The sequence below is a fragment of the Stegodyphus dumicola genome, chromosome 3 (genome assembly GCF_044657685.1).
Source record: "Stegodyphus dumicola isolate Sdum_Otavi_A_Nest chromosome 3, ASM4465768v1".
Lineage (NCBI taxonomy): Eukaryota > Metazoa > Arthropoda > Arachnida > Araneae > Eresidae > Stegodyphus > Stegodyphus dumicola.
Genome location: NC_140770.1, coordinates 42,886,062 through 42,907,967, shown reverse-complemented (window position 1 = coordinate 42,907,967; position 21,906 = coordinate 42,886,062). Strand labels below are relative to the sequence as shown.

Genomic DNA, 21,906 nt, shown 5'->3' with positions numbered 1-21,906 from the left:
AATTTTCTTTCCCTTCCAATAGGCCAGAGTAGGGAAAAAAGGCACCTTGTTCCTACTTTTTTACATTGTGCATGAGCGGAAACAAAATGGCATAGTTCTTAGCTTCAAATAATTTTAGCAAAGTGTCTAAACCATATTCGATGTTTTATCGCTTTCAACAAATATGCCAAATTTCAAAACCCACCAATATATAAATTCTCGTACATCTTCGGAAATTTTGAATAAAAACTAATTAATTCATTAAATAATTTATTTTAATTATTAATTCATTAAATAATTTTTGCAGATATGCTTAGAAATACGTCAACTTTAAGATGACGGTAAAAATTTTATATTATAAACATTATTAAAAAATACAAATTTTAAAAATAAATCATAAAAAAATGGGTGAATAGTATTTGGAATGAACCTGAATTTTGAAATGTGAAAGAAAGAATCAAATAACTTTTAATAAAAAAAAGAGAGATTAATAAATAATACGAAACTCAATTAACATTGAGGAGCTAAAACTTTGAGAGGTAATTGTTTAAAAACTACTTGTGAGATTTTTACAAATCTTAGTAGTTTGGCGTAATTTGAGTCGTAGAATTGAAATATGGGAAAAAAATTGGTATGTTATTTCAGAAAAAGCTATATTAGAACAATGCTGTATATAAATCTATTACATATCCTAAGTTGCGCTTTCGAGACATGAAAAATGCAAGTTGAATTTCGTCAATCCGCCCAGTAGAATGGGAGATATAGAACTGTCTCCCCTTTTTTTTGCGCAGTGCAGAGCCAGATCTTTGATTTTTCTGATGTGGGGCAAAAGCTAAAACTGCCGCCCTCACTCACCCATCATCCTTTAAGTTTCTCTAACAAGTTTTAATTTGTTTAATACATACAGAAATTGGTAGGGTTTGAGGTAAAAACCTAAGCTCCATTTTATACTAAATTCCTTACGCGCCTTTTTTTTTTTTTTTTTGGCTATTAAGGAAAAATACGTACCAAAGTTACATAATTAGAAAATCTTTCCCTCCTAGGAAAACCGCCTTTCTGGTGAGCTTACTTTCGGATTCGATCCTAATCCTAACTCTAATCCTGAAGTGCTTCTAACCCTCCAGTCTTCGAAACGATTCATTTTTCCGCTCTAGGGAAAAGGGGCATCTCCTAAGCTTCTCACTATTCCGTGTTATTGCATACTGGTTAAATTACGTTAGGTTAAATCATATGAATATGGCAGATAGGAGGGCTATCTGCTTAGAGGAGAGGTGCTTTCGTGGAGGAACTTTTTAAAAGAAAATGGCTCGTATTCCCGTTACACATGAGGAAATCCACGAAAACAAACCATGCAGCCAGCCCGTTCGCCTGGGTTTGAACCCAAGCAAGGTCGAACTACCAGTATTCAGCGGTCTTAATGACTCGGCCACTGCATGGAAAATGAGGAATGCCCTGTGGGGGGGGAATGTAAGGGAAACCAGCTCTTATGTGTGTTACACGTGGGGAAAATCACGGAAATGCTCACATAGCCAGCACGTTCACATATACTTGATTCTCGGACCAAACTACTAGTGCTCAGCGGCTTTTATTGCTCAGCCACTAATGGGGCCATTGTATACAAAATATGGGCTATTGCGGAAAGGAAAAATTCTGAAAAGATTATACAGAAAATGGGCTATCACTCAGAGTATTCGTGCTTCCTGTCTTGTTTTTCATACTTCCTATATTGCATAAGTAATTTTAAGTTCTTACCTGCCTTAACGATATTAAAATATCACGGAATTAGTAAGGAAAATTAAAATTTTACTCTGTAAGCCTTTTGTTCTCCAAATAAGTGCACGGGATCGTCATAATTTGATCTGCGGTTTGATTTTCGGTTGCCAGAATCGCGAGACTTGATAAACGCTCCTGGCTCACCGATGATCGTTGATATTTTTAATATGTTTTAATTTGCTGAAACTTCGATCTGAACAGGTTGAAGTGTTCGTGATTCGTCCTCAAACAGTTCATCAGATTGCTTTTTGTGCTGTGGAATTTTTTCTTCGTTAGAATAGACTCAACTGCAATTTTTTCAGCTACTGTTTTAGACTCTTGTATCCTGTATTCCATAGGATGTTTTTATATTTTTTATAATTCCTCAGTTTTGGTCAGCTCTTTCGTTAACTACACAGAACGCAGAAGAGGAATTAATTTTGAATTTCTATATTTTAATTTTCCAATTTTTTTACTTGATTGAGTCCTGGAAAAATATAAGATCAAATTTTCAGGTTGATAGTAAATTCAAAAATTTTCACAGCATGTACCATATGTCTTACCTCGTGGTTTGATTCTGCATCAAGAGAAATATCTTTAATTTCTTTTAAATATTTTTATATTTCTGATAAATTCATTAGAAGGACTTTCACAGCCATATATTTTGCCGACCATCTTTTGTCTGGCTGCTTCCTTTTAAGTTCTATTTTGTACATTTTTTCATAATATACCATCGAGCAGTACATCCGACAAAAACGCAAAGTATTTTATGAGCAATTCCAAACAGATTAACTGCTTCTGGGCACGAAGAAGCAGAATTCACACAGACAAGATATGAGGAGTGATCCAAACATGGCACAAATTCTTCCAGCTTAATCATTTCTGTAATCCTATATTTACTGTTTTAGAAATGCCAGCCATATTAGACCCGTTGCCGTAAGATTGATGCCGACATTGTCCAATGTCTAAATTATCAAGTTAGTAATAAATTAGTAATAAATTATTATTACTAATTTTCTACAATGCATTGAAAAATTCATTCTCCTTCTTTCCCCCATCTTCTATGAAATCAATTAAATTTTCCTTTATCTCACACATATCACCACACGATTTTACGTATTGAATCACTGGTTCATTTTTTTTCTGTATGACACACAAATTGGAGTGAAATCGAACATTATTGTGTAGTATTTGGCTTCTTTAATATCGTTTAAAATGCTACTTCAGACTGTTTTGCCTTTAAGTTAATAACTTCATTTTTAATTATCTTTGATAAATATGATTCCTTTACCTTTGTTTGGTGCTTTGACTGGTACTTAAGAGTTGAATTATGTTTGGCAAGCGGAGAGATTAAATTCAGAAAATTTCCTTCGCTAGGTTGAAGACACTTTGGGAACAGGATACTTGGGATATCATCAGACCCAAGAAAAGAACGACAGTTGGTTGAAAGATACAGTACCACATCCATGACTATATAGAATTTCTCTCCATGTTTCTTTCTCTGTGTGAATGAGTTGTTCAGTGTCGTGATCGATACCTTGGCACGATTTGATTTGTTGTACTCGAATTTACCACTTAATGATGCACCTCTGTGAATTCCAGACGCTTTGCGCTCAGTTAATCTTGCTAAAACTTTTTTCCAATTAATGAATCTTGTTGTATGTAACGGCCGCACCATGTTTCTGATAAATCTTGCAGGGTGTACAAAAAATTGCATTCTTGTTTTTAGAATATGTAAATCAAGATCTTTTAAGCTTTTTATTATTTACTAACGTTCTGCATTACATGTCAAATGTCTGCCATCACATTCAGTGGGACTGAAGTTTACGTTTTCTGGATATTTACTGGCTAATAATACTGATTGACTGCTTAAGAAAGATCGTTGGTGATTTTTTTTATTTTTTTTTCTATGACCAGCACTCTGCATGGGTCCAACGAATCAAAAGTTTTTAGTTTTTCGTCTTTCTGCTGCCCGCCCCCATCTAAATGATGATATCTTTATATCATGACTTCATGTCCTCCAGCTATTCGTTTGATGTCGATGAAGAAGGTTGTTCTTTCAAATGCTGACTTGTAGATTATTTAGGGATGATATAGGCAGTCATGTTTGGTCAAGCAAATTGAAAGAAATATTAATACCTTCTAGAATCTCAGCATAATCGGAATTGCGGCAAGGTCTGATGGTTTACTTTTTCCGTAAAGTTATTTTTTCATCTTAGCTGAAATTTGTTTTCTCTGTTTGGCCTTTTCTTTGGCTTGTTTTCTATACTCTGCTTTTCTCCCCCTCAGAGCGCAGATGGTATCTTTTAATCTAAATGAAATTCACCATGCATTGCTTTAATAAGAATAAATAAGAATTGACGTAATTACACTGAACAGTCCTAAATAAATGGTCGCGTCTGGATAAATAGAGTGCAGACTATTAGAAGCAACCATATATATATATAAAAAAAAAGAGAGAGAGAGAGAGAGAGAGCACAGAAGAGACCTGAAAACTAAGAAATAACCATAAAAATAATAAATCTACCGTATTTACGCGAATCTAATGCGCATCGTTTTTGGCCATATGTAGTACTCAAAATTGGGGTGCACATTAGATTCGAGTGCAAAGTTCGCCGATGACGTCAGCAGTTCGCCGATGACGTCAACCGAATTTAAATCGTAACAATGGATTACTGTATTTCTCGACTACATTTACCGTTACATTTATCGTTGACACATTATTGCATACTGCAGAGTACGTAGTCACGAAATGGAGGGCAAGAAGAGAAGAATGTCATATGACGCTACTTTCAAACGTAAAGTAATTCTTTTTCCTGAAAGAAATGGCAATAGAAAGGCTGGGAGAGAGTTTAACGTAGCTGAGAGCAATGTTCGCTTGTGGCGGCAACAGAAATTGGCACTGTTTGCAACTAAAACTAGTAGAAAGAAATTCACTGGCCCTCGCAAAGGAAGACACCCTAAAATTGAAGAAAAGGTTTTGGAATTTGTACGTGAAAGGAGGAAGAATGGACAACCTGTGACTAGCGACACTATAAGAAATAAAGCAAAAGAGGAGGCTGAAGTTCTTGGAATACCGAAACGAGAGTTTAAAGCTAGCCGTCGATGGGTGGATCGGTTTATGAAGCGGATGGGCTTATTTCTAAGACGCCGTACAACAATATGCCAAAAGCTTCCTGCAGATTTTGAGGGAAAACTACTAACATTTTAGCGGAATGTCATCACACTTCGGAAGGAAAAGAATTTTTCAATGGGGCAAATTGGCAACGCTGACGAGATGCCAATTTGGTTTGATATGCCTTGTAACTACACCATTACGGAGAAGGGGACTAAAAAAGTTATCATCAAAATAGTGAATAAAGACGTTTACTATTAATCACTGATTGTAGAAACTGTTAGCTAGATAGAAATGTTACCATTTATTTCATGTTCATACTTTACGATATGTACCGTATATACAGTAGTGGTAATTAACAATGTTTCACATAACAATAGCCCACTAATAGGTTAATTCTATGTTCTGTTACTTTATGTATAAATCCATTGTTGTATAAAATATGGTATCTAAATTTAAATAAAATTATCATACCATTGATTGATAGTTTATATACAAATCCATTGTTGTATAAAATAAGATTCAATAAATTTCTCATACCATTGATGCGCATTACATTCGCCGACAAACAATTTTTTTATTATTTAAAGTTTTAAAATGGGGATGCGCATTAGATTCGATGACGCATTAGATTCGCATAAATATGGTAGCTTTAAAATCCAAAATACGCTCCACTGTTCCAAGTCAAACCAAAGGTGAGCCTATGTTGCCGACTGGCTGCAAAGAAATCTAAATGCCTTGCTTCATCTTGAAGACATAATGATGGTGTCTTGTATATACTTGATGAATATTGATTTGAATTATTTCATTTGTCCGGGATGGCCCAAGGTTAATTTTTTTTTTTTTTTTTTTTTTTGATTAGATCTTAGAAAATAGTTACAACGCTTCTCCATTTCCCAGCAGACGTTGCTATGGAAACCAGGCGACTCCTTCAACAAGCTATCGTCCTATTTCTCATTTGAATACATCCCGGCCAGATAGGAAACGATAGAGGGACTTCAGACGTTACTAAAAGGGTCAATCTGGTTCTATTAGTGACACCTGGAGTCCCTCTATTTGCGTCTTTCTGATCTTATATTTATAGTTGTAATCGGCTGTACTTAACTTTTTTTTAACTCATGTTCCTTTAAAAGAGTTCTTAGTATTTAATTATAAATCTTCTTAAAAGAGGTTTCTAAACTTGGCCTTAAAACTATTAACATTGTACTAAAATTAGTGAGCTGTTTTAGCGAACAACATAGCAATTACTATCCAGGGTTATATGTGAATTTGCCGCCTACGAGAGTTGCCGCCCTGGGCAAGAACCCCGACTGCCCCCCCCGCTAGATCCGGGACTTGTGCAGTGTACCTTTTCACCCTTCTTTGATTATTCAACAACTTTTCCCTCCTTTTCTCTCATATGACCATAATTGTAGCCTCAATAGTTTTCAAAGTAATGTCAAATAGCTAATGAAGGAAAATGTAAACTTCACTCTCCTACCAAAAGTATAAAATTTATACTACATCAGAAGTGTAGCCAGGGTTTTCAGCGATCAAGGACACCTGAAGATTTTTAACCCCTTTCTGTGTACCAAGAATAGAAAACATTTCATTCTAAAATTTCATAACATCAATTTAGCATCCCCTGGATGCTGCGCCTGGGGACAGCTGCCTTCCTTGCCCCTCCCTAGCTATGTCACTGTACTACGTGCACCAATTTATGACTCTCTTGTCCCTGTTCTCCCTGCTGTACAGAAAAGTCTCAGAAGCTCATTGCATGCAAGAATAGACAAAAATCGTTCAAAACTGGCCATTCAGGAGAAAATGTATGGAGATTAGTGGACTACTTTGAATCAAGAAGATGAAATTATTCTAACTTACATTTTCATAAAGATAATTACCTAATTTTATATATCACAAGGAATACAAAAGTGTTATAATTTTTAAAACTTTAAATGCAAAACACAAAATAAATGGAATTTATTATTAGCAGCTTGGTTTGAATCTATAACACTAAGCCACATGTCTGTATGTAGAATTGCTGAGTCATCAGATACATGACAAATGTACACTGTGCAAAAAAGAAAGGGGGGCAGTTTGATATCTCCCTTTCTACTGGGCCGATTGATGAAATTCAACTTGCCTTTTTCATGTCTCGAAAGCAAGACTTAGAGGATATATATTAGATTTATATATAACTCTATTCTAACAGATATTTTGACACAAAATCGGACCTTTTCTGAAATGACATGCCAATTTTTTTCAAATTTCAATTCTAAGACTCAAATTACGCCAAACTGCCAAGTTTTGTAAAAAATTGCCAGAGTAGTTTTATAAAAAATTAGCTTACAAAATTTTAGTTCCTCAGTGCTAATTGAGTTTGGTATATATTTATTAATATTCTTTTTAAAGTTATTTGATTCTTGCTTTCACATTTTGAAATTTAGGTTCATTCCAAATAACATTTGCCCATTTTTTTACAATTTCTAAAATTTGTAGTTTTATAAATTTTTCGAAAGACATTTTGGATTATAATCTAAAAATTTTTACCAGTATCTTAAAATAGATATATTTCTAAGCATACCTGCAAAAAATTTCAGTTTTTTATAATTCAAAATTTCCAAAAATATACATGAATATATTGGTGTGTTTTAAAATTTGGCATATTTGTTCAAAGTGATAATAACATCAAATATGGTTTAGGCACTTTGTTAAAATTATTTGAAAGTAGGAACCATGTGACTTTTTCCTGCTCCTGCACAAAGGTAGGGAAAGGGAAATAGTATGTCATATATTAAGAAGTCTATCAAGTGAATTATTCTTGGTGCAAACTGAAAAAAAATGCGGAAAGATAAATCTTTAATTTCTCCATAAATTTCGCACCAAATTTTACAAAATGTAATATTTAGGCATAATTTGAGTCGTAGAATCGAAATAATGAAAAAAATTGGTATGTTATTTCAGAAAAGTCCTGTTTTGTGTCAAAATACCTATGTTAATATATATCCTATGTCGCGCTTTCGAGACATGACAAATGCAATTTGAATTTCGTCAATTGGCCGAGCAGAATGGAAACTACAGAACTGTCATTTTTTATTTATTTATTTATTTATTTTTTATAAAGCAGTGTAGAAGGAAAAGTACTAAAGACACAGAGCAGGAGGAGGACTTCTGTAACAAAATGAAATTGCATAATTCAGAATGTGAAATGTAGTAATGAGAGCAATATTAAGAAGCATACGAAAGAGTTGAGATTTATCAGATTTGTGGAAATAAATTTAGCAGCAGATCAGGCTGTCTAACTTGTGTAGGTATGATACCAGAATTAATAAGTACAATTTGAAGTATAGAGGGAAATATTCAAGATCTTAAAATAACTTTATAATTTAGTGAACAGATACTAAGAATATTTTTATAAAATACGATCAATTGTGAAATTAATGCTAATTATAATTTTTAACATCAAATAGTCAAGTGAAATATTTACTGTCCATAATTATGAGACAATGCAGTACATTGTAATTGTCGGACTAAATATATACAAGTGTAAAGGAAGTTTTAAATTCTACTTTGAAATAAATTTCTAAAAGTTACTAACATGTCAAAAATATATATTCTGACAGTCTCTAGTAATAGCCTTTTTCTTCTTTCTTTCCGAGTTGTTTAAATTACCTAATTTGAAGGAGTAACATTCAATAAATTAGAAATGTGTCATGAACTCTAAATACTTGGTGGCACCACAAAATTACATTAAAAGTGTCTATAAAATTATTATTTAGCTTCACTTAAGATGAAAACACATTGGCTATTTTATTAGAGAAGACTGAAAGAAGAGTTACATCTTACCTGTCCTTAGAATTAAGAAAGGACCACTAAATTTATAGATCAGGTTTAACAATCAAGGCTAATGAGAATATTGAAACAGTGGACTTAATTACTCATGATTTCAGAATTCTATGTGATTGATTTCATCTCATGAATGCTTCTATTAGAATTAAGATGACCCATGGGACCAATCAGCATTCTCTATGCTCCATAATGAATATAGTTTATTTGCTCCAGTTAGTTTGTTAAAGAAACACACCTTTGCTTAATTCAAAAGGTTTTGTTGAGAAAGTTACCTGCATCAAACCAATTATAGTTCTGCCACAGATAATTCTGAATTTCTACAAATAATTCAAGAACAATTCAATAAAACTGATGGTGTAATTCACTGATATGCCATCTGTAATGTAAATATCATACACACCAGTACGCATATGATGAATGTTCCCACGCATGGACATTCTAAGATATTCAGTGCCCATGGATTGTTAACAATAGAATCACCAACCTGGTGAATCATTATTTATTATTTTTTGTTTTCATTACAACATGATTATCAACATACAGCAGCTTGAGAAATGACTTGTGTAGCCAAACATTTAAAAAAAAAATTTAAGATTTGCAATATATTTTATTTAAGCTTTTGAGGCCGGGGCTTTGGTAGCAGTAAAAGCTACCAAAGGACGGGGAATCTTGAACCAAATGCTTTCCCCCCTTTAAGAAAACACCTCCTATTTGCAACAGATTCTTGTGTGTAGTTTAATGGATTCTCAGAAGGGTGCATCTATGTCACAAAAGGAAGACCTTTGAAGACATTTCACCCCACTTTTCAGCCTGGAAAATAAGGGAAAAAGACATGGCCACTAAAGTGGACAACCCTGTCTTTTCCAAGATAAGACTCTATGGCCACTATAATGGCCATCCCGTCTTCAAAAGGTTAATTTTATTAATTGTTAAACTCATTTTATTTTTAATTTTTGTACCAAAAAGCATAGTAACCTTTTATGTTGACATTATACTTAGCAATGATTACACACCTCAGCTAACTCTGAAGTACTGAGTGTGTTGATAATGAGAAGTTTAACACAAATTTCTTTCCATGTGTAAAAAGTAGATTTTGTAAATGATGCTCCTAGGCTGAAAAATCAGATTTAATAATGGCAAAATTTCTTGAATTTAGAGAAGCACCAAGCAACATGCAAATTTTCACAAATTTACGGGAAAAAATTTAAATTTTTAATACCATTCTGGAGAGCACCCTTTTGGTTTTCTCAGCCTTTTACCTGCTTTAAGATATGGCAAAATTTCAGTATTTGTTCTACCTCTATATGGTTCTTTTCCTAATGAAAGGACTTCCCACATGTAAACACCAAATGACCACCTATATAATAAAAAATATATATATTGGAAGACAAAATAATCAAAGGTAATACGTGAAAAAGTGTTTCAAGAATTAAAATGAAAACTAATAGCAGAGCAAAAATTGTAAGTTTTAATTGGAATTACTAACAAAAGTTGAACATCTTTAGAACAACAGCTACACAAATTGTGATCTAATGACAACAACACTCACTGTTGCCAGAATTTATTAACTAAATTATGCATTATTATTATTTGTTATAACTTTTTTAACATAGTTTAACAATATGAAACTGAAAAATTATTGAAAAAATAAAACAGATATAGAAGCTTTTTTTTTTTTTTGTGTGTGTGTGTGTGCATGTGCATGCAAGTGATATAATAAATAAACTGCCAGCAAGTGTACTGATTGCCATTACAAGTCTGAAAAAAAAAAAAAAAAATGATACATAAAATGTTCTAATATGATTTTATATTAATTACTACAAAACAATAAAGTAATTAAAAGAATTTGGGGGAGAAGAGAATTTCTTTACTTGTGCATCTTCAATTATTCTTTATTTTACTTTTTGTCCTAGTTTAAATTCTTAAAGTTTGCCCTTCACATACGTAAAACAGGATTTTCATTCATATTAGTAATAAACATAATACTTTACAAATGGTAAATTTATACATATTACTCCCGAGGCTGTTAGAAACAGTAACAAATTGAAAATTCACTTATGCTTAGAAGAAAATTTGCTTAATCAAGTTTATTTTGCTTGAGCTAACATTTACTTTATCAACTTTAATATTATCTTATAATATTACAAACAGTATGTTTAGAAGGACTTCTTCTAAAACTGTAGGCAGTGAGAACATTTCTGTATACGGTATTCAACAGGTTCTGCTCATATGTATACACAGATTTTTGTTTCTTTGTCACTTACATATTAATGTGATATTTGCAGGCAAGGGGAGTAGCATAAAATTAGGATGAATCCTTATAAAAAATTGAAGAGGTCTGCAGACATATGAGACGATCTCCAAAATAGGTAAAATGGATATATTACATGACATACTGCTCAGGAATTAAATTTCAGAAAAATTACTATCATTTGGAAGTGAGCAGGAATTTGCCTAAATATTGTGTGAAGAGAAAAATTTCAATTATTCCTCTAGTATGGGCTTATTTTGGTTTTTTCTGTCATTAGCAATCTCTATGATGTAGTTTTGATTACACAGCATCAACAAGGAGTTCAATAACAGCATTTGTTACCTACAATTGAGTTCATTTACAAGGAAATATGCTATTTCAACCAGGCTATATACTGTGCACTTTTCTATTACTTGACTTCATCAAAATGAAATCCAGATTCCTGACTGAATTGCAAATCAGCCCAATCTCTGTCCCATCAAAGATCTGTGATGTATTCTTAAGAATAAGGATTAAAATGCAATCAATGAGGAAATAAAAACAACTGAAGGCCCTTATCCAACACTACAAGTGAAAATTTTCATGCTTATTTATGACCACTGCCTTGACAAACCTCTAACATATATTCCATAGACAGTAGGCATCTGTGATAGTAAAAGTATGTGAAATTATAGTGTGTATAAAATTGCTGCCTTTTGGTCTAAATAAAACAATGTCTTAGGCACATATTCAGATAATTGTTATGATGTTTGTTTCAACTATTTTTGTAAATCACAACTGAGTAGAAGTTTTGCTTATCAAGTGTTCTCTAATCAGATTTTTTGTTAATGTTTATTACAACACTACTTGAAGCCTTTGTTAATCTATTGCCACAGGGACTGGTTGGCTGGTTATGACGAAATGTGCAAGGGTTACTTGCCTTAACAGAGATGATTTTATAAAGGACTTTCTAAGGAAAATTGTCCTAAATACCTATATATATGCTGCATATATGAAAATCCTATGCAACCTAAGACTCATGCAGTATTTTTTTTTGGGGGGGGGGGAACTGACCTAGAATGAACCACTAGTATCCAGCATATTTGTTCAGTTAATCACTGTTGGATTATCACCATGAGAAGTTATTTAGAAATTATCATTGCAATTTAGAATTTAAGATAATGTAATTATAATATCTGATTGTTTATTTAAATTTTATCTTATATTTTGAAAATAACTTTTCTTTCAGGGAAATAATTGTTACTGAGAAAGATATTTTCATGTCTATAGTTTTCTTATTTTCATGCATCCAATATACATGAATAGAAACATATTTAATATATTATTTTTAAAGTGGATATTTTATTATACATTAATTTATCAACATTACCACCCCCTTTATATAAATTTTAATATTTTCTTTCAATATTTCTCACTGGTAATTAGCAGTCACTCTAAGTTCTTCAAACAGAAATTTTGAAAGCACGAAATTTTTAAATTAATTCAATGAATACATCAGTTTCACAACTTTAACAAATATCTTCAGCCAGAAAATGCAATCAAAATTTGTTTTCTTATTCAATGCACAAGTTAAGAGATTTATTTATACTTCAGCACTCTTAAATAAAATAAAAAATTAACAATAATAATCGAAGTTTATATGAACATCTTTATTAAATTTAAAAGAATAAAAAGTAAAGTTAAATTAAATTTAAATAATTCCCTTATGCCATTGCTGCAAGGAATGAAATTTGAATTTAAAAAACATTCTCAATTCGTAAATGAATTGAGAATGTTGACTAATTTTCTTTCCTAAGATATAAATTGCAATATTTGCACTGCAGTGACAACAGGATATAAATTTAGAAGACATTGCACAGATGTTTTTAACATTTTATTATAAATAAAGGTACTAATATATATTTGCATAGGATTATTAACATGCTACACTAATAACAATTACAATGAATACACTTATACAGACTTAAGAACTTTTCACTTTCAAAATATAATATGCTTTTAAATTTTAAGTTTTATTAAATTTAATTATATTTAAAACCTTGTATGATTTTTACATTTCCCTTTGTTAACTGCATGAAAAATTTAGCTACTATTGGGGGGGATGTATATGTAATAGTATTTGGTTTATTCTTACTGAGGAATACCCTAATCTAAAAGTTACATAATCTTTCACTAATGAATGAATTTCCATTGCATGTTTACAAATTAATTCTACAGTTTTGTTAAATTCCTGAATAATTTTATTTGGAGGGAAGGGTTGTTTTTCTTTCTGTCTTCAAAATCTTAATGGAAATTAAAAATACATATCAAAACAATTCTTTATAAAAAATAAGTACTTCTTTTGCTGAACTCAGTTTTAAAAATCAATTCCACACAAATTTAATAACATTGAAATCACTCAGTCAGCATAAAAAAGTTGAAAAATAAGTAATTTGAATTTTTCTTATATATCTATATTTTTCTTATATTCTCTGGAAACCTTGCAAAAGAGTTAATTGTGTAACACACTTATTCTTTACACTTACTTTTCTCACTCCTTCAGGAAAGGACAGTGATATGATGCTCTCTATAATGTAACTCCTTTTTCAATATGTATTTAGAATATTAACGAATTTTTATCTATTTTTCATGTATTAATAAAGAATGTGTTTTGTGATCTTACAATTTCCGTCTACACCTATTTTGGATTACAAGTTAATTAGGTATGAACTCGCTTGATGCTGCGCTGGATACAAGGTAAGAAGAATCATTTTGCTCTCTAGTTTTATTAATTTGTTGTGAAATTTCGAGGCTATAAAAAGTGTTTTACAACAAAAGAAAATTTTAAAATTAGAGATCTTTTCATCAGTCTCTTTTGTTAAAACAAAAGAGACTGATGAAAAGACCATAGCTAATTAAATAATAATAAAAAAAAAACTGTAAAAGCTAAACTGTAGTTTCATATTAAAACCAAAAATAAATTTTTCGAGGATACAAAAATGTTGAATTCAAGTCAAATGCAAATTGCAAAACTGAATTCCAGCAATTACTCAACATGGAAAATCAAAATGCAAATGCTACTAATGAAGGAGGATCTTTACAATGTAATCGAAGGTGTTCCTCCAAGCCCCATTACAGAACAATGGAGTAAACGGGATCGGCAATGTCATGCGATGATAAATTTATTTATCGAAGACAACCAAATAATTCACATTAAACATGAAACTACTGCTAAAGCCAGATGGGAAAAACTCAGGCAGGTGCATGAAAGGTCTAATCTTTCAAGTAAACTACAGTCAAAAGTCGTTAATTCGGACACTCATAATCCGGAATGATCTATAATCCGGACCTCAAAGCTACAAACTTTCTGTGCATGCGTCTGCGCGTAAGACCTTTACGGCTGCGAATATGTATTGTGGGTGCGCAAAATACGTTTACAAATGCGCGTTTAATGTATAACAGACAGTATAAGCTAAGCTAAAATTATCTAATTCAGTGTTGCAGATTGCGTTGTTCCTTAATCTTCGAATTGGATTCGGCTTATTATTTTTTGCAAACTGTTAGAACAATTTTATAAAAGTAAGCTTGAACTTTCAATTATGTCAAATAGAATTTCTGATATACATTTACTAATATGTAAAGGATCTACAAAGTGAAAGTATGTTTCAAAGTCCATTAAACAAAAAGTGGAATTGCTGCAAAAAATGGATAAAGGCATATCCTTTATTTATCTAAACTTTAATGTTTGTTTATCTAAACTTTGTTTATCTTTAACGCCGCAGCACGCAATGAATTGGAAGTTGATCTGTCAGCACTATCCTTATCTTCAGGGCAGATGTTTTTATTTTATTTGGTTTATAATTCCTTACTAAATGTAGTATTTCATCTCAATGTACTCCATCTTTGATATGATTTAAATCAAATTCCTCGTCATTATAATTCACTTCCGATAGCGAAGAAAGTGACAGAGGTTATTGAAAACGAAAAAATTTCGATTGACAAATTAGTCGGTATTCTCCACACAGCAATTATAGGACCTGAACAGCGGAACTTTGTAACTGAACAAGAAATTATGTCTATTTATAGAATTAAAGAGAATGTATTATCACATAAAAAATGAAGCAACTTAAACAACTTACATTGAAAGAAACGTTTAATGAAATAAACAAATAAATATTAAGCTTTTTTTTTTTTTTTTTTTTTTGTAAATTTTGATACCCTTTAGATCATAATTGTTCTTTATTTCATAAATTATGGTTTCATATTTTTAATTTTATAACTTCTGCATGCCATCTTACCAGATTTAAACTGATGATCTATAATCCGGAATCGCTGAAGTCCCGACGAGTCCGGATTAACAACTTTTGACTGTATTTCTTTTGCGAAAGCTTTACAATTTGGAGCTTGAAGAACACGGAAATATGCAAACACATATAAATACATTACTGGAGTTAGTCGATAAACTCAGATCAATAGGTGAGAACATAAAAGACAAACACATTTTGGCACTTTTGCTTTGTTCAATGCCTAGTTCTTACGATACGCTCATTACGGCTCTTGAAGCCAGAGCAGAATCGGAACTGAATCCAGAATTCTTAAAAGGGAAATTAATTGACGAATTTAACAAGAGAGTTGAAAATAATTCATCAGATTCAAAGGCATTTAAAGCCTCATTTCAAAACAAGACAAAGAAAGAAAAGTTTTGTTCATATTGTCATAAAAATAACCATTTTAGATCAGAGTGTTATCATCTAAAATCGAAACAAAAAAATGAACCGCACCAAAACTGAAAGAAAACATACACGGATCCTAAAACACGGCAAGCAAAGAATGTAGGTAACCTCGCGATGAATCAACAACAAACAAAAATTAAAACACCGGAAATCGAATCCAGATGTGACAGCATCGCTCTGTCTATTAACTACACCGTACATCAATCATCCGAGAGTTTTATTTTCGACAGTGGAGCAAGTATCCACCTGGTAAATAATAAGAAATATTTCACGGAATGTAAACCCATAAATCCGTCAGATATTATAACTGCGAATAGACAATGTATTAAATCAACGGCGATAGGAACTGTCCGTTTTAAAACATTAAATGCTAAACAAAAAATAACTGAAGTTCTCTTATCGGAAGTTTTATACGCTCCTAAATTAGAAACGAATTTAATCTCAATTAAGAAAATAACGGAAAAAGGACTTTCTGCTCTGTTTGAAGGAAATAAATGTATGATCGCGAAAGGAGGTCAAATTATTCTAGAATGTCATGCAACTAATAATCTTTACCAAATTAAACCAATAGACAGGCATAATGAACCATCAGCTCATGTAGCATTTCAGTGCAAAAATGAGAACTGTGTTCAACTTTGGCATAGACACCTTGGCCACAGAAACAATGACGAAATCAAGCAACTTGTAAACAAAGAACTCGCTGAAGGAATTAAACTAGATAATTGTAAACATGATACCAAATGCATTCAGTGCATAAAATGTAAACTAACTGATTTTCTGTATCCCAAAAAATCGAAATTCAGAGCATCTAAGCCGCTAGAACTCGTTCACACTGATGTTTTAGGACCAGTACAAACACCGTCTGTCAGTGGATACCTATACTTCGTAACTTTTATTGATGATTACAGCAGGTTCACAATGATTTACCTAATGAAAAAGAAAAATGAAGTAATTTCTAAACTAAAACAACTTATTGCTCTTACAAACAATAAATTCGGGAGAAAAGTAAAAACGCTAAGAAGTGATAACGGTGGTGATTACACAAGTAAGGAACTTGAAGAATATCTTATAAAAACATGGTATAAATCACCAGCTTACTGTACCGTATTGTCCAGCACAAAATGGGGTCAGTGAACGCAAAAATAGGTCTTTGATGGAGATGACAAGATGTCTTTTAGCTGACTCAGGTCAACTTCACAGATACTGGGCCGAAGCAGTGCTGACTGCAAATTATTTACAGAATCATATGCCTACAAAACCAAATGCAAAAACTCCATACGAATAATGGAATAACAAGAAACCCAAACTCTCTCATCTGAGGACTTTCGGGTGCTAGGCTTTCGCTTACATCCATAAATCTAAAAGAGGTAAACTGGATAATACTGCGATAGAAGGAATACTCGTTGGCTACGACAGCAGAAGTAAAGGCTACAGAATTTTAATTCCTGGAGACAAAATTATAATAAGTCGATCTGTACGACTTATTGAAGACACTGAAACTGACGAACCTGTAGGCATCTCTTTAAACCAGGATGAAGAAAATTCTAAGGAAGAAAGCTCAGAACGGGAAGAAATAAAAACAGAACGACCAAAAGAGGAAGAAATATCAGAACATGAAGAAGAACCTTTGGAACTCAGAAGATTGAACAGACTCACAAAAGGTAAACCTCCTGATTGCTACGGATTCCATGCCAAATATCCAATCTCCTCCGAACCCCAAACCTGGAAGGAATTTCAAAGTTTGGAAGAAAATGAAAAAAAGAAATGGCTAATAGCTGTTCGAGAAGAAATTAATTCACTAGAAGAAAACAACACTTGGGAATTAGTTGATTTACCAAAGGAAAGAAAACCAATAGGATGTAAATGGTCTTTTAAGACAAAGCTCAATGCAGAAGGAAAAATTGAAAGATACAAAGCCAGATTAGTCGCAAAAGGATTTAGCCAGAAATTTGGATCTGACTATGATGAAACCTTTGCTCCTGTAGTAAAATACACAATGCTACGAGCCTTCCTGTGTGCAGCTTCGTATAAAAACATGTCTGTCAGACATATCGATGTCAAAACAGCTTTCCTTCATGGAGAACTAGAAGAAGAAATTTATATGACTCAACACGAAGGATACTCAAAGGCTGGAAATGAAAATAAAGTTTGAAAGCTGAAGAAATCTATATGTGGTTTAAAACAAGCCGCCAGAGCTTGGAATCTGAAAATTGGAAAATTACTTCTAAATATGTCATTTAAACAAAGTAAAGCAGACCCATGCTTGTTTTACAAAAATATCAATGGAAAATTCACGTTTATAATATTATATGTATCTCATATACTTGTAGGAAGTGAAAGAGAAGAAGATGTAATGAAAAAAATCCAACAATTGAAAATCTAAATTCGAAATCAAAAACCTAGGAGAAGTCAACTACTACCTCGGCATAAACATTGAAAGATTTAAAGATGGAACTTTTGCCATAAACCAAAAGAATAAAATCGAAGAAACAGTTCAAAAGTTTGGACTTCAGAATGAAAAACCAACATATATGCCAATGGAAACAAATTACTGCAAACTAGAAGCTGAAGATGACCTTCTAGAGGATAATACAGAATATAGACAAGCAGTAGGAGCATTATTATATATTGCAACAATCAGCAGACCAGATATAGCATGTGCAGTCAATCTACTGAGTAGAAGAAATGAAAAACCTTGGAACACAGATTGGAATGCTGTCAAGAAAGTAATTCGATACTTGCACACAATTAAAGACTTTAAGTTGGTCTTTAACAAAATTCAAGAACCTATACTAACTGCGTATTCAGATGCAGATTGGGCAAATGACAGAACAACAAGAAAATCCATTAGTGGATACATATTCAAACTAGGAAATAACTGCATTTCATGGAGCAGCAAATGTCAAAACTGCATCGCACTGAAGCAGAATATATTGCGGCAGCTAATACAACACAAGAAGCACAGTGGCTGTTAAATTTGTTTAAAGATCTAGGACTAAAACAAAATCTGGCAATTACTCTCTATGAAGATAACAAATCATGCATCACACTATCACAAACGGAGAAAAATTGCTCCAGAACAAAGCATATAGACGTGAAATACCACTACTTGCGTGAACTTCAACAAAACGGGATCTTGAGCCTAGACTACTGCAGAAGCTCCGACATGATTGCAGATCTACTCACCAAACCACTAGGCAAACCTGTGTTCGAGAAACTTCCGAGAATCGCTGCAAATGGCGACCCTGCCCATCAAGTAGGGGTGTTGGTATGCATATAGTGATGGACTGTCACCGATAGCGCAATAAACTGTATGAACTGGAAACCTTGCAAAAGAGTTAATTGTGTAACACACTTATTCTTTACACTTACTTTTCTCACTCCTTCAGGAAAGGACAGTGATATGACACTCTCTATAATATAACTCCTTTTTCAATATGTATTTGGAATACTAACGAATTATTATCTATTTTTCATGTATTAATAAAGAACGTGTTTTGTAATCTTACAATTTCCGTCTACACCTATTTTAGATTACAAGTTAATTAGGTATGAACTCGTTTGATGCTGCGCTGGATACAAGGTAAGAAGAATCATTTTGCTCTCTATTTTTATTAATTTGTTGTGAAATTTCGAGGCTATAAAAAATGTTTTACAACACTTTTTACTTCGTACAAGGAAGTAAAAAGTGAGCCTTATACGGCGGCAAATATGGTAATTAATAAATTTACCACACAAAATGTCCATAATAAAAAGAAAAGGCTTTGCTAGTCATCTTACTAAGAAAACTGTACAATTGATCTGAGAAGTAAGAACAGGTTGGAAAAAACAGAAGAGTGTGTGCCAACACTTTATTGGGAATTCTGCTGCTTTTATAATTTTTGTAGTTTTGGTGTTGAACTGTATATGGCATAAGTGCAAAGAAAATGATGGTTAACAATAAAAAAAAAAAAGGCAAAGAAAATGGATTAGAGGAGTGAGTGTAGCAGGAGATTGGTAGACTGCGAGCTCAGGAAAAGTATAGAAAAACCTTTACAAACCCTTTTGGGCAACCATTAAAATCTGAGTCCTTTCGGATATTTTGAAAAAAATTTTTAGTTATAATAACTATATGATGAGAATTTTTCCTAATCAAGTGCAGCTCTCTTTAAAATGTGAGTTTTTTCATCTGGCAGCAAAAATGCATCAAGACTTAAATACTGGTATGTCTCTATTAATCGACTGGATAAAAAGTCACAATTCAGATATGGAAAATCGATCATTTAGTTTTAGTCAATTCAATCAAAATATGCCATATTATATTTCAGCCTCAAATTCAAAAAATAAAATTTACAGCTTTTAAAAACACTTAGAAAATATTTTTTAAATTATAAAGCTTTTACATACACATCAGTAAATGTACTGAACTTTTTCCTTTCAATTGCTTCTGGAGCCATCCATCTGATCGGCAATCTTTGATTGCTGCAGGAAATGTAATTTTTAGTTGTATACGCATCTTTAGACAGCCCAAAATCAGAAATCTTCACAGAATTTTCAGTCTCTAACAAAATATTACGAGCAGCTATATCTCTGTGAATCATTTTGAGAGAAGATAAATATTCCTGAAATTTTAAAAGTATATGGTAAAAAGTTCACAGGAAATATTTTATGCTTTGAGAAATTATTGATTTATATGTTAAAAATTATCACTTTAGGAAAATATAGATTTTAGATTTTAAAATATGATCTCCTCAATTTAGTTTCCTCTTTAATGAGATATATGATCCAAAATTAGTGAAATAAATGTTATTTTGAAATTTGCTGCAGTTATTAACCAAACATGGAATACCTACCTGAATTTTTTAAAATTTTGAATGTAATAACGAAATCTTTTTTTTAAACATTAATCACACACATTAATGTTTCAGTTCAATTTAATTTAGCATTTAAAATATTCCATGAGCTTTTTAAAAGCAAAATTACTTCATATAAATTTTAATTCAAAATGCAGCTCATAAATAAAAAATTAACATAGAATTCCTCAGCAATTTTGATTTCATTGATATTAGAAGATAATATATTGTCCAGAAATATATATATTAAAGAATGAGAAATTAATTCAATTCAACAGAAATTGTAACAAATTATATGTAGTGTCTTCACATAAAAGGAATATTTTTTAAATTTTAAATAATAAAAAATATTACCATGCCTTCAGCAACTTGGTAAATAAATATGCCTAATTTTTTCCCATAATTACGTGTTTGCTCTGCAAGAATACAGATATTAAAAAATATTAATAATAAAATCACATAAAATTGAAGATGAATAAAAAATATTTATTAGCAAATTATCAGAATTTCTCCAGGAATCTTTTGAATGCGAAAAATTCTTAATTTAGAAAAATAAGAAAAGAATTAAAATACTACAAGGTGTCCCATAAATTTAGATACATTTTAAAAATTACATAGAATCAACCAGTTGGCTTATTAGAATGAAGTTTGTAATTCGAGATTTATCATCTATAACTTAAGACTGCAATTTGCAGCTTGAAGGAGAATTGGGGGGGGGGCATTAAGCAAATTTTAGTTTGAATTTTCACTTAAAGATGTGCCATTAGTATCATAAAACGTGATGGACTACTGCATTATTAATGACACTGTAATATGCTCATAAATACAAATAATGCCACACATCCTAATATTTTCTCATTATATTCATATACTATTATTAATAGTGCCATTTATTTATAGAAATGTCAACTAAAATTTATTCTTGCACCATAAAATACATGATTTGTAATTAGCCTTTGTGTGTAAATCACACTCCGATATGCCAGTTTGTTGATTTTATGTAATTTTTTAATGTTTCCAAATTTATTGGACATTCTTTATTATATCAGAGAATATAATATAAGAAAGGTGTCTAGTTTTTGCAATAAATATACATCGATTCAAAATTCCAAGCAGGTGGAAGGAATGCAATTTAGAAATATAATTAAGAACAAAATAAAAAAAAAATTTTTTTTGAAGGTTTTTAGTGTTTATTTTCACTTACCAACTAGCTTAATATTTAAAAAATTAGGTGCATTACAATTATATTCGCTAGACCGTTTTATAATGCTGACTATTGAGGAAGAAAATGGAAAGCAGTAGTGAATTCTACCTTTTTTTTTTTTTTTTTTTCTATAATAATGTAAAAATATAGTTAGTCTTGGTCACAGTTAACTATGTAACTACAAAATTAAAAAAAAAAATTTGTTTTTTGTTTTTTTTTGTTAGTCAAATTGC

General features: G+C 31.8%; 1 protein-coding gene across 10 annotated transcripts in view; it reads right to left on the bottom strand.

Moving 5' to 3' along the window:
- Window positions 1-21,906, bottom strand: part of LOC118181411 (insulin receptor-like) — a 64,822-nt gene that overhangs the window by 824 nt on the left and 42,092 nt on the right. For 4 of the 10 annotated variants that reach the window (XM_035350547.2, XM_085812810.1, XM_035350546.2 and 1 more), the window contains exons 15-17: window positions 20,824-20,885; window positions 20,024-20,238; window positions 9,894-10,031 (exon numbers count right to left, since the gene is read on the bottom strand). In XM_035350547.2, coding sequence (XP_035206438.1) covers window positions 9,894-10,031; window positions 20,024-20,238; window positions 20,824-20,885 — 415 coding nt within the window. Of the gene's footprint in view, window positions 1-9,893; window positions 10,032-20,023; window positions 20,239-20,823; window positions 20,886-21,906 lie in introns of those variants that run through there. The other 6 variants (XM_085812811.1, XM_085812812.1, XM_085812813.1 and 3 more) reach the window with 6 other exon arrangements.